Below are 13,391 nucleotides of genomic sequence, written 5' to 3' on the forward strand. Positions count from 1 at the left end.
GTACTCCAAAAATGCTTCGTATGGAAAGAAGACTTTTTGAAAAAGCAATATAGTACACTTATCTTTTTCACACTAAGTTGTTTTTGAAATGACCTGACTTCTCATATCCCAAAAGGACAATCATTTCAAAAAGACAACGACTAGTTTTCTAAAGACTATATATATACAAACACAACAGTGTGAAAAGACAAGCAAGCTTTCAACGAGAAAAATTCCTGCTCGACACTCTGAGAAAAGAGCTTAGAAAAAGAAAGAGAAAAAGTCAAGAAAAGCTCTCAGAAAAATACAAGAGTGTGTAAGAAAAGAAAAAGATCATTCTGAGAATCTTCATACGTGCATTCATACTCTGCATATCATTCTGAAGGTTCTATAGGAAAGTGTTGTAACTTTCTGATCTCTGCTGTATCCCTTCTCTGTTGAGAGAAGTAGACCTCTGAGGAAGAGAGTGTTTTTCCTTCTCTGTTGAGAGAAGTAGACCTCTGAGGAGAGGGTGTTTTCCCTTCTCTGTTGAGAGAAGTAGACCTCTGAGGAAGAGGGTGTTTCCCTTCTCTGTTGAGAGAAGTAGACCTCTGAGGAAGAGGATGTTGTACTATTTATCCGGTGACTCGGATGTTATAGTGGAAGGTTCAAGTGTTTTACTTGGGGACTGGATGTAGGTCAGTAACTCGGCCGAACCAGTATAAATCCTATGTTTATTGTGTTGTGCCTTATTGCCTTATTTTTTATTTTATCGATCTGCATCATATTTCACTATTCACCCCCCCTCTAGTGGAATTTCACCGGTGTCCACCCCTACCTTTGACATAGCCTGAAACAAATAGGCCCTTAGTCTGGTATGTTGTCCATCTCAACCGTAAGAAGTAAATAATAGAAAGTTTCATGGCATTTTGAACACCTTTTGCTGCGCAAATGTTTCACTGAAAACTTTTCCTGTCCACTTTTTTCATTTATACTGGTACACTTCTAATTGCTGGCACAAAAACATCCCTGTAGGCACTAGGATAAATCAATTTTTTGCCAGGCACATGAGCAAGAATTAGGCTGTTTTCATTCTGCATATTGATTTACATGCAACATCACAAACTGTGCTTTCAGTGTTTGTCATGGCAGATTTGTTGTTCTTGTCATGCATACTTGCTAACTTGTAACTTTTGAGAGTTGTCCAAAATATCTTTGCAACAAGCTGCTAAATGGAGAAATCCTGTCTCATGCCAACATTTTTTGTCATGTTTGCTTACTTATGGAGCTGAAATGTCAAAAGTGGCCAATTATTTTTTCTCTATCAGGAAAATTCATTTATTTTATCAAATGTACTAAATGTGATGCTTGTATACTGTTATTTCAGGGAGCGCTACAAGGATTTAATCAAGCAATGCCAAATGATGCATTCAAGCATCGGTACTGGTACCCTTGCATATGCTGTCGGGTCCAAAGTGATGGATGTAAGAATTGTGTCCAAGGATAAGAACAGAACTATAAGTAGTGTCAACACACAAGCTTCTAAAGATGCTGCTAATGAAACAGAGAGACATTCTAAACTGAATAATGTTTGTGCAGAAGTATCCTGTGCATCTCAGGTGGGGGTTTTAAGTGATTCAGCTGACCCTGTGAGTGTCGAGCGGAGCACTGACCATGAAGCTTATGATTCTTCAAATGATTATTTTTCTTCCAGGCCAGAGAGATTGTATGAACCAGATTACACAGCAGATTCTTATTTTGATTTTCCTCCTCTGCCCGTCACAAATTTGTTTGAAAAGAGTGACAGGGATGAGGAAGTATGTGAAGTGCAAGAAAATACTGTAGTTACACAACAGAGGAACAATGAGCCTATGCATAGTTTTCAAATTAATAACAACGTAGACCTGATAATGGAAGATGCACCAACTATTGATGTACATGGTAGGGTAAGGAACTATGACAACTCCGATACAGCAACCCAAGGAAAAATGACGCAGCCAAAGAGCTTGGAACAGAAAAGGATTTCCCTTAACATAACTGGAATACAAAACGGCCAAGAAATGACTACAATTGATGTGCATGATGGAATGATTGCTAATGAAGGGAGAGTTGCTGATTGGCTATGGACGCTCCACAGAATTGGTATATATATAATTTGAATTTTTTTGAGAAAAATCACAAAAGGTCGTTAATTACCAGCTAGTTACAGAAATCCACCTCATATTATGTTTAGCTGCCTGCTTTATAGTTTATAATTCAAAGACATTCTTGGTCCTAAAATCATTTTTAGTGAGTGTCTAAAATGTCCTCATTGTGGATTTATTTAAGAAAAAAGCATAATGTGATGTAAGATGAGTTGTTTTATGAAAAAAAGCAAGAATGTCATTTTATACCTCAGGCATGTATTTGAAGTGCATACAGATTTTGAAATGTAATAACCAAACATTGAACAGCTTTTTCTAGAACTAGTTTTCTAAGTTACTGTGTTTTCGTAGAAGAAAGAGAAACATGTCTTTCTATTCCATTTGAGAAACATATCTGTGGTAGGTCTTCTCAACTAACTTTGTGCAATATCAGTGGTTGATGTAGTGAGAACAGACAGCCATCTTGAATTTTATGGTGATGCAAAAAATGTTGCTCGGATGTCAGATATTCTGGCTGTCTATGCATGGGTGGACCCAGATACTGGCTACTGCCAAGGTTGTCTGACTTCCTTGTTTAATGATATATTACTCTTATTTTTCTTTCCTGCTGTGAATTAGAACAGTGAATAGAAACTTCTAGATGTTTTAAGTGTTAACACAAGCATTGTGTCTAGCAACTAAAGTTATACATTGCAAATGAAATCTGATTTCAGGTATGAGTGATTTGCTCTCTCCTTTTGTTGTCCTCTATGAGGATAATGCAGACGCTTTTTGGTGCTTTGAGATGCTTCTCCGACGAATGGTAAGCCCTTAGTCACTGAAGTTCCTCTTGCATTGGCATTTCATATTCAATTTGTTTGGTGCTTTGTAGCGGCAAAATTTCCAGATGGAAGGACCTACGGGAGTTATGAGACAGTTGGAAGCTGTAGGACGGATCTTGGAACTGACAGACATTGAAATTTTCACACATTTATCAGTTATAGGTGCTGAGAGCCTTCTTTTTGCATTTCGAATGCTCCTTGTGCTTTTTCGTCGGGAGTTGTCATTCAATGAAGCACTTTGCATGTGGGAGGTTTGTGTTCCTTAAGATGGTGATTATTCTATACTCTTGGAAGGCTTTTGCTGCTAGTCATGTGCAGACAATTTGGCAAATCTGCTGATAAATAGTGAATTGGCTACAAAGTAGATGACAATTGCATTGTTTAGAAAATGCTATTAAAATCACCTTCAAGATACTCAAGAGAAAGGAAAAAAAAAAGCCATTCCAGAGATCCCAGTTGATGCAAAAAGAAAAGAAAAGAAAAGAAAAGTGACTGGAATGCGTCATGTATATGGGACAGTAAGCCTGTCTTGGGTAATCGAAACATGTATTCCCGTGTGATGCCTAGCTTTTATAAGACTAGTGATAAGTTTGTTTTAATTGTTAATATTGCTTAGTCTATTTTGTTGCTTTCAGTGATGTGCTTTTTTGCTTTTGGTAATGGCTTTAGCAGATCATTGCAACAAAAGAAAGTTTAATGCTTAAGGTATAAAATTTGATCCCACTGGGAATAGCAAATCTAGTGTGTTGTGTTGTTTTCTGTGCATAGCTAGTAAATGGTACCCTTTTTGGTATTATGATACATGGAATGAAAGTATTTTTTGTAACAGCATGTGTTCTATAGATTTAGTGGCACAAGCTAGCTTTGTTAAGGATACTATGCCAGTTGTCACACCAGTTGAAGTGAACTTCATGCGTACTACAAAGAGTTGCTCAGTGATCCTACAGTGAGAGACAACTTGTAGGATATCTCATTTATTTGACTATTTCATGGCTTGATATTATATATGCAGTGCATTTAGTCAGTTCGTTTATACTTTATACATGATCCATGTATAGTTCATTTGGCTACTATGTTGAGGATTATTCAAACTGTTTATGACACTACACTAGTGTTATTTTTTCTCATTTTCACTTCTTGTGCTTAGAGCATACTGTACCTTCGAGTTGGCGGATGCAAGAAAGATCAATATTCTAGTATAGGTTGCTGTATTTTGTTTGGTGTTTCTTTGATCTCATGGCACTGTAAAGAGCGAGAAGGAATCAGGTTCTCTGCTACAGAGGTTAAATATTGAACCATGGTTGAAATAACAACTGAGATAGTTTGGTTATATGATGGCTCCCCAGAGATTGGGAGTAGCGTCCACTGCAAGACATTATGATAACAAAGTTTCATGGGTGCGTCATGCATGTTGAGTGGTTGATTTGTGCTCAGGGAGCTAGTTGGTATATTTTCAGTTTGCTTTGTAGCTTGCTATAAATAATTCACAGTTAATAATTTAGTATTTGTCATTTCTTATTAGTGTGTAACCCTAATAAAGAGGTTGGTGGGTCTTGTATTTATGAGTTGCTAAGCTGAATAAGAGAATGATTCCATTGGTCTCCACTCCTTGGCTTCTCTTCTCACTCTTTCATTTGTAAATCATTCATGCATCTATTCACACATTCAAATGCAAAAAAATCCTGATGAAATTTCTACCTCCATGGTTAATATCATTTGCTTCCTCTTTTGCCACTTTTGAATAAACCATTTTTTTCCCTTTTCAAATCACATTCTCTTTCTTCTACTTATTTTCTCTTCTTTGTTTCCTAATGTCTTAGATGATGTGGGCCGCTGATTTTGATGAAGCTATGTCTCGTGAACTAGAGGGTAGTTGCCTCGAACCACTGGTTTTACATCTTCCGACAGATGCTATAACTGAGAGAAGACTAGAAAACAAGGAAAACAGTAAACAAAACTCTAAGGGTTCACAAATGGACCAAGCGAATGTGGGAAAGCCTGTTTCTGGAGACGATGGCATAAAGTCAGCTTCAATGATCCCATTTTGTGGACTTAGGGCTAGTAATTTCTGGACAAGGAATTATAGTTGGCGAATTGGCACCTTAACCTTGTCACCCATAAGGAATGTGGATGATGAATTGGCAGTTTTCTGTGTAGCAGCTATCCTGATTGTGAACCGCCCACAAATTATTAAGCGGACACACTCAATGGATGACATAATAAAGGTAATCCATTTTTATCCTTCATGGAACAATTTTATGTTTATGCTGCCTGTTTCCTAAGTATTGTTAACTGCATTTCCTAATTTTTTCTTTTTCAATTTTCTCTCAATCTATACTATACTCAGGCACCTACCAGAAATCTCAAACTGACTTCTGAGAGAAGAAGATGATATGGCTTTGAAGTTTGTTGCTTTGATGCTATAATTTTCACTTAAATCATTTGATTTTCTTTTGATATCTGGATCAACTAAAGTTAGTTATTGCTATTAGAAGTTGCTGCATGCTTGAAAGTATGCATTGCACATTGAAGTGTTCCATACTTAAGTTTGACAAATTCTCATTGAACAACTGGTTTTTGTGTTTCTATTTTCAGATATTTCCTTTCCTTTTTTTATCATGACATATCATCTTGGCCAATGCAGATGTTCAATGACACGAATCTTGAAATCAATGTCAAGAGATGTATAAGAATGGCTATAAGATTAAGAAAGAAATACTTTTACAAGGTGAGATATCTCCTTAGTTACAAACGAAAATGCTCAAGTTTGTTCAATTTTCCTTCACACCATACTTTACAGTTACCTACTATGTTTATCACTTTATGTCATAGAACATATGTCTATTTTTCTGAAGAAGCATGTTCTAAACTAATCTCTGTGCAGCAGCTAATCAAGCAGTCTAACAATGGGAATATAGAGAGATAAGAAGATGTGGAAAAATTAGGTCCATGTTCCTATTGATATGGTGCCAAGCAAATCCCAACTGTCGTCTTCAGATTCATTGACAACATTGAATTTGACAAGCACAATTTTATGTTTATAATCCGAGCTGTTGGTGTTAACGTGATCCACTCCATCATTCCCATTGTAATAGTTTGAGTTGAGCTGATGAAAATTTTGGATGAACTGGATTACTTGCGTCCTCCTCTTTTTTGCAGTCTATGCAGGTAAAATTATTATTTCTTATCATTCATAATCATTTTACATAGTTGCCTTCATGTACATGAGAGCATCTCAGTCTACATCAACATAAAAACTATGTATCTGTGAATAGAAGAATAACTTAAAATTTGATGTAAGAAATCTGATTTAAGAAATCTGTTAAGTTCTTTTCACCTATTCTATCTCTGCATAGGCATGCCATGAAGCTCCTCATGTTATATGGACACGTAGTATTCTTTTTGTACCTCCCTCAAACATTTATTCTGGTACACTAACTGAAGACACTCAGTGGACCTTTCTTGTCATGTATTCTTCAAGCTTTTGACAGATAAAAGCATTCATAAACATATTACATTTACTTGGCATCAGATTCAAGCCTTTTTAAGAATCCATACATATAGTATGCCACACTCTGGCACCTAACTGGAGCTTGGGCCCATGGTTGTATCATGAAGTGGCACAGAATCCAAGACAGAAGAAAATAAAAATAAGGGAGATTTTCAAAAACACACTCAACTTATTAGCAATAATAAAAGCACACCTAAGTTTTAAAAAATGTTAAAAACACACCTAAACTTATACACCGTTAATCAAATCATATTTCTATCCATTTAACTTGGGTTAACACAAACCTATGTCACATAGGTGCGCGTGCGGATGCGGCACTTTAAAAAAACTTGGGTGCGGGGATGCGGGGAGTATATATATATATATATATATATATAATTTTAACAGTTTTAAGTTAACACTACGTGTATTTGTGTGCATTTATATATATATATATAATATAGATAAAAATGGACTTAATTAGGGTTAACTGAATCTACTTTTGGATAGAAATGGACCTCAGTGTGGTTGACTTCACCTAACACAAAGGAAGCTGTGTCCAAGTGTTGCACCCGCCTGGGTGCAGGTGCGGTGCCCTGTTAGAAGAGTCCGTGTGATATAGACACAAGCCCATATTGAGTTTTGATAGTAAATTTACTGATTTACCCTCATTTTCTTTTCATTTGTTAAGCTTTCTAATATCTTTACCACATTTGTTAGTCTTCGCCATTGGCCCACCATTCTTCAACAAGGCTTCTTCTTCTACCTCTTATGATGGCCAACATGTCCGATGCCAAGGCCAAGGAATCTCTCTCTCTCTCTTATGTTTTTCTTCTATTTTTTCTATGTTTCTTTAAAACCATAATTGTTTCTTTTCAGATATTGCACATCATAAGCTTCGGTCATTCAACAGTTTGCATCCCAACAACGCACCAAAACCCTAACCTTGTCTCACTTTTTTTAAATCCGAACAGTTCCGTGTTTATTGCTGGGTCCCGCACAGGGGTGTCAACGGGTCTGGTTTACCTGCACCCAACCCGCGGACGAAACCCTATAGGGTCCAGGTATGGTGACAAATAAAAAGACCCAATTATGACCCGGGTCCGGACCCAAAGGTCCGATTAATACATGGATCCGGGTATAGTTTGTGAAATTTTATACCAGACCTGGGTCCGACCCGAGTTCCGATTAAGACCCACAAATTTTCAATGTAAAAATAATAAAAAGTATTATTTTACCGAGTATGGTCCGGGTCTGGTTCATGTAATTCTTTTCGAGTCCAGGTATGGTTTCTCTTATAGTAAATCCGGGTCCGGATCCAATACCATACCCAAAAATCTGGTCCAAGTCTGGTTCCACTTGTGTCCGAACCAAACCTGACCTGTTGACACCCCTAATCCTGCCTCCTTTAGCATCTTGTTTTCATTGCAGTCTGCATCTATTTCTTTCGTTTTTATTTTTTAATATTTTTTATTTTTTATTTCAAGCTTTGGCCAGATGAAGAGCTTCTTTCTTTTGTGGTTCTATTGAAGGGTTTTCAGCACTAGAGTGGGATGGGTTTGGATAATCAACTTGTGAACTCCATACACTTTTGATTGTTTTCGGTAAGAGGTTCATAAAACCAAACGAAAAAAACAAAACAAAACTTTGAATATTTCAAGAATCTAAAACATAAGTTATTTTAGATGTTCGGGCCTTCTTTCAGAGAAAGAACAGATGCAAACTTCAATCTGAAAGGGCTATGGAGACAATCTAATTAAAGATATAGAAAGAGAACTACCTAGTAAATTTCTTTTTGAAGGTCAAATTGTAATTTCAGCACACATTTGATGGAAATATACTGTGGGTTCTTTTAATTAACCATGAGGAAGTTTTGGTATGTTTTTGACAATTTGTAAATCTTAAGTGTCTTTTTTATTATCATTAATAAATTAAGTGCATTTTTTAATTTTTTTCTAAAAATAATAATAATTTCATTAAAACAAATGAAATCCACATTCACTATCACAATGCATTTGGCTACAACATACAATACAAAGCCAAAAACAAGAACAAGAAATATAAAAATCAAATATTTTTATTAATAAAAAATTTTCACACAATTTACAGGAAATCCTCAGTACAAACAATCATGCACAAGAACCTATTTAAACTCATCACTCTTTCAACTATACAACAAAAAGGAAAAATATATAGAGGATATTTAATGCCTAGTTTGACTAGTTAAACTAGCCGTTACAGCAAATCCCAACAACTAGTTTGGTTTTAGAGCAAATCTCAATGGCTAGTTGGTCATTCAACAAATAAAAAATATAAAAAATAAAATGTTTAGTCATTCAATAATGACCAAAATAGAAACAATCTAGAGTATATTAAGTATACATAATTTTAACCTAATAGGTATACCTTTACTATACAAAAAACAAAAATACATTACCAATAGGTATACCTCTAATATACCTTGAATGCATAGAAAAATTCAAAAAAAAGAAGAAGCACCTCTATGCATGTTTGAGTATACAAGGTATATACAAGGCAAAAATATAACAGATGACACCATGTTACATATTTCTTAACAGGTTGTAACCCATTCATGTAATGAAATGGCTGCTCAGTTATTTGCTTAAATAGATTCTATTTTTTTTTGAAAGACAAGCTGCGGTTATTTAGACCCCCACCAGTTATTATTCAACGTACCACTGGGGTTTGCGATAAATTATAATGTATATATATATATTATCATATATATATATATCAAGGGTATTTTGGTCTTTTTTATTTATATAATAAATACAGTCCATCCGGGACTGTATAGTCTTTTTTAAATTGCTTTTATTTTTATGTTTTTGATGTCATATTCAAAATATGACTGTTGGGAAGCAGTCCAACTAGTCAATGGACTGCCTCCCCTTTCCTCTATGTAAGGCCCTACAAATAGAAGCATATTTGTGAAGTTATAAAATTATTTGTTTTTACATTGTGTTTTTGTGAAGATTATGATCTTATGTATCTCTTTTATGAGATTATAATTGGTCCATTAGAGACCTTGTCTTTGTGCACTTGTGTTGCCCTTTGTTGGCATTGTAATTGTGCACATCTTGTTTCATTTCATGGTATAAGAGCTTAGGGCTCATGTACTGTTGAAAGTCATTAAGTGTGCTCTCTTTGTGGTGGTGGACATCTTCAAGCATTCCAAGTCATCCTCAAGCCATCTCCTTTTATGTGCTTGCCACTATGGGTGAAAGAGAATCCTCTTCAGTGATCTCCTACAAGCTCAACGAAAGTAACTACTTGATGTGGGTTATTGCCATGAAAAACCATATCAAGAGAAAAAAGTTATGGGGTGTTAGTGAAACTACTAATAAACCCCAACTTACGCTAACAAGGGAAGAAGACCAAATCAAGTCTCGCTCCAAAGAAAAGGAGAAAGCGTTGCAAGAATATCAAGAAAAAATAGAGGATTGGGAGCTATGTAGTCAAAAGCACTAGGCAGTGACTAGTCAGTAGACCCCTAAAAAGACTAGGCAGGACTAGTCAGACTAATCAGTACCCCAATTAAAATATAGAAAAGTACATAAAGTATACATAAAAATATATTTCTTTTACTAATAAGACACAAGTACAAAATTATACATGATTTCACAAAATATATTAATATACATAACCAAAATATACATGTATATAATTGTACACACACAATATATATATATATATATATATATATATATATATATATATATATATATATAACATAATCAATTAAAATTAACTCTGCATGCATTCATTGTTTCCCAGAAAAATCCCAAAAGCAAAATAACACACACACACATATATATAATAACTCAGCATGTTTTCATGATTTCACAAAACAAATCACACAAACACATGCACATATATATGATTATATATATACAAAAAATAACAAAATATAGATAAAAATAGTAAATGTCTAAATTGCCCTCATGCCTTGGCGGAGGTAGCTTAATCGTTGACTAGGCACCTTAGTCAGTGCTTGGTTGGCAAAATTGGTACCTTTTAGGGTACCCACCTAGGAATTGCAAAGCCTAGGCCTTTTACTTACGCCTAGATTGACTAGGCGAACTAGTTGGTGCCTAGTTGGAGCTTTTGAGTTTTGACTACATAGACTGTGAGGGTAACAATGCTCAAATACTCTCATGGTCTATGTCACATGGGTACGGGTACATGTACGGGTACGAGTACGGGTATGGGTATGAGTATGGGTACATGTACGGGTATGGGTACGGATGCGGGTGTGGGTGCGGGTGCGGGGGATGCGGCACTTTAAAAAAACTTGGGTGTAGGGCTGCGGCAAAAGTATAAATATATATATATATATATATATAAAGTCCAAAAGTTGGACATAAATGACCCTGGGTACGGTCAATGCACCCCAGGTCAGGTTGACCGCACTGGGTGTAACGCCCGAGAAGTTCGACCTGAGACAAGAAGATTTGAATGAAATTACCTTCAAAAGTCAGAGTTTGCAGCAAAGATTTTTAAAGATACCAAAGGTTTTAGATAAAAGCACAAGTTGATTCTTCTGAGCACGTTAGCAAAAAGACCCAGCACAAACACAAACCCATTTCCTAACTATGCCAAAATAGTGAGCAAAAGATAGAAGAGAGTTTATCTATAAAAAGGGTTTAGTTTGTACAAAGCAGAAGGGTATCCACCCAAAACAACAAAAGTACAAAACCAAATAGCCAGCGTGTCGACGGGAGAGGTGAGGCTTTGATCATGTAGCATTTGCACCGCCGCCAGTAAGAAGAGCTACCTGTCACCTACACCCATAAAAATGGGGTCAGTCCTGAAAACTGGTAGGTCCGCAAAAAGAATAAGATGAACAACAACTAATCTAAAGCATGCTCAAATCTAAGCAAATAGAAACTGATGCAACAGGCGCAAGTGAATAGCAAAGCTAACCAAGATATCATCATGAGCTCAAGCAGACTAGTATTACAGTGATAACAATCTAACTGTAAGCAGTAACAAGCAGACTTATCATGCATACCTTCTAACTATCGCAAATAACAAACTGATAGCAAGGTAAAAGCATGCAGTCAAAAGCAAGAACAAAGAACAACTGTGAGCTTGCCATAATGTGATCTGATTATTATCTGGACATTGTGGGTACGCACAATGTATAAAACGTACAAACAACCGAGATCCATTCAGGGGTTCATTATGCTATGTATTTTATTATACCCCGAAGGACTGACTGAGTCCGCTTCTAAGGGGACGACTAGTGGTCAAGAGAGTAAGTCCCCAAAGGCTAAACAAGGCCCAAGGATGCATCCAACTTCTGCAGAAGTGCCGGGCGATTACCACCTAGGATACTTATGGTAACGCCATTTCCCTTACCTCTGATGACTGGGGAAGCCGGGTCTTTGCCCGTAATAGCCATGAATGGCCTGTCCATCGGAGGTTTTGCACCATCCATCCTCTCTCTTGAGGAACCAGCCCGAACAAGTACGATGAGAGGTTTTTCTTCGTCATCGCCTTGCTCTACATGCCCTGGTCTATTCGACCCACTTGAGCATCTTGCCTGTGAAGGCGCATGATTACCATTTAGTGAGATGTTCATAATTGTGCTCTTTCGCATATCATGAGGCCTATTCACTTCGTGCTACGCATCAAAGCATTGCATAACATTGCCAAGAAATGTGGCTAGGCTTATAACTACAAGCCACAAGGAAACACTCAAAACAAGCTCAGATGCTGACAGCGATTTCTAGAGGTACCCGAAAAGTAGAAACAATAGCATGATCACAATCTACATGGCGCAGGCAAGAAGCGAATCAGTAAAAGCATAAATAAGCAAGTCAAGCACAAGGCCGAGGCGCATAAAGCGCGGGGCAACAAAAAGTAAAGTGCTGAAACGTAAACAGCCAAAGCGCATAAAGCGTGGGGGAACATAAGTAAAGTGCTGAAACGTAAACAGCCAAGGCACATAAAGCGCGGGGCAACAGAAAGTAAAGTGCTGAAACGTAAACAGCCAAGGCACATAAAGCGCGGGGAAACAAAAAGTAAATTGCTGAAAGGTAAACATGACAAGGATCGCGAAACCACGTCCTTGAGTTTAAAAGACAGAAAGTAAGGCCTAGGCACATATAACGCGACGACAACAAAAAGTAAAGTGGTGGAAAGTAAATAGGACAAGGATCGCGAAACCACGTCCCTGAGTTAAAGAACAGAAAGTAAAGCCTAGGCACATATAGCGCGGCGACAATAGAAAGTAAAGTGCTGGAAAGTAAACAAGACAAGGATCGCGAAACCGCATCCTTGAATTAAAGAACGTACATATAGCTTATATGTATATATATATAAATATATATTATTTGATTATCTTTTCTTTAGTTCAGTTTAGTTCATTAAAAGTCCTTTCGCGCAACTTTCCCCTACTTGGGGAGTTGCGAGTTCCTAGACGCCTGCGGGCGTAAGTGCGAAGAGTCTCAGGCCACGAGACACGAGTACACTCCGTCGTGCAACCTGCAAGCGTAAAAAGGTTAGCATGTAAGAAAACGTAAAACAAGGGCCTGACCACCCAGGAAGGACAGGAAAGCAGAGTCCCTGACGAACAACGAAACAAGTGACATGCGGCTAAAATAACAACGACAAGAGGCAGAGCCCCTTGCCGGCAAGTAGACAGCGATAGGGGGCGGAGCCCCCTGTCGGCAAACAGAAGCGACATGGGGCGGAGGCCCCTGCCGGCAAACAGAACAACGATAGGGGGATCCGCCCCCTGCTGGCAAACAGACAGCGACAGGGGGCGGAGCCCCCTGCCGGCAAACAAACAGCGATAGGGGGCGGAGCCCCCTGCCGGCAACACAACAACGACAGGGGGGCTCCGCCCCCTGCCGACAAACATACAAGGACAGGGGGTCGAGCCCCCTGCCGACAAACCGATGGTGACAGGGGGCCAAGCACCCCCTGTCGACGCACGAACCTCCGGGAGGC

At 37.7% G+C, this 13,391-nt stretch overlaps 1 protein-coding gene across 3 annotated transcripts in view; it reads left to right on the forward strand.

Moving 5' to 3' along the window:
* The window catches only part of LOC149811810 (rab GTPase-activating protein 22-like), a 131,723-nt gene that overhangs the window by 53,117 nt on the left and 65,215 nt on the right, over positions 1 to 13,391 (forward strand). For 2 of the 3 annotated variants that reach the window (XM_089992533.1, XM_089992532.1), the window contains exons 4-10: positions 1,346 to 2,100; positions 2,536 to 2,658; positions 2,816 to 2,904; positions 2,974 to 3,174; positions 4,744 to 5,148; positions 5,568 to 5,651; positions 5,811 to 6,091. In XM_089992533.1, coding sequence (XP_089848659.1) covers positions 1,346 to 2,100; positions 2,536 to 2,658; positions 2,816 to 2,904; positions 2,974 to 3,174; positions 4,744 to 5,148; positions 5,568 to 5,651; positions 5,811 to 5,849 — 1,696 coding nt within the window. In that variant the 3' untranslated portion in view covers positions 5,850 to 6,091. The remainder of the gene's footprint in view (positions 1 to 1,345; positions 2,101 to 2,535; positions 2,659 to 2,815; positions 2,905 to 2,973; positions 3,175 to 4,743; positions 5,149 to 5,567; positions 5,652 to 5,810; positions 6,092 to 13,391) is intronic. The other variant, XM_089992534.1, reaches the window with a different exon arrangement.

Source organism: Nuphar pumila, chromosome 17 (assembly GCF_984573655.1).
Source record: "Nuphar pumila chromosome 17, dmNupPumi1.hap1.1, whole genome shotgun sequence".
In the NCBI taxonomy this organism is placed as follows: domain Eukaryota; kingdom Viridiplantae; phylum Streptophyta; class Magnoliopsida; order Nymphaeales; family Nymphaeaceae; genus Nuphar; species Nuphar pumila.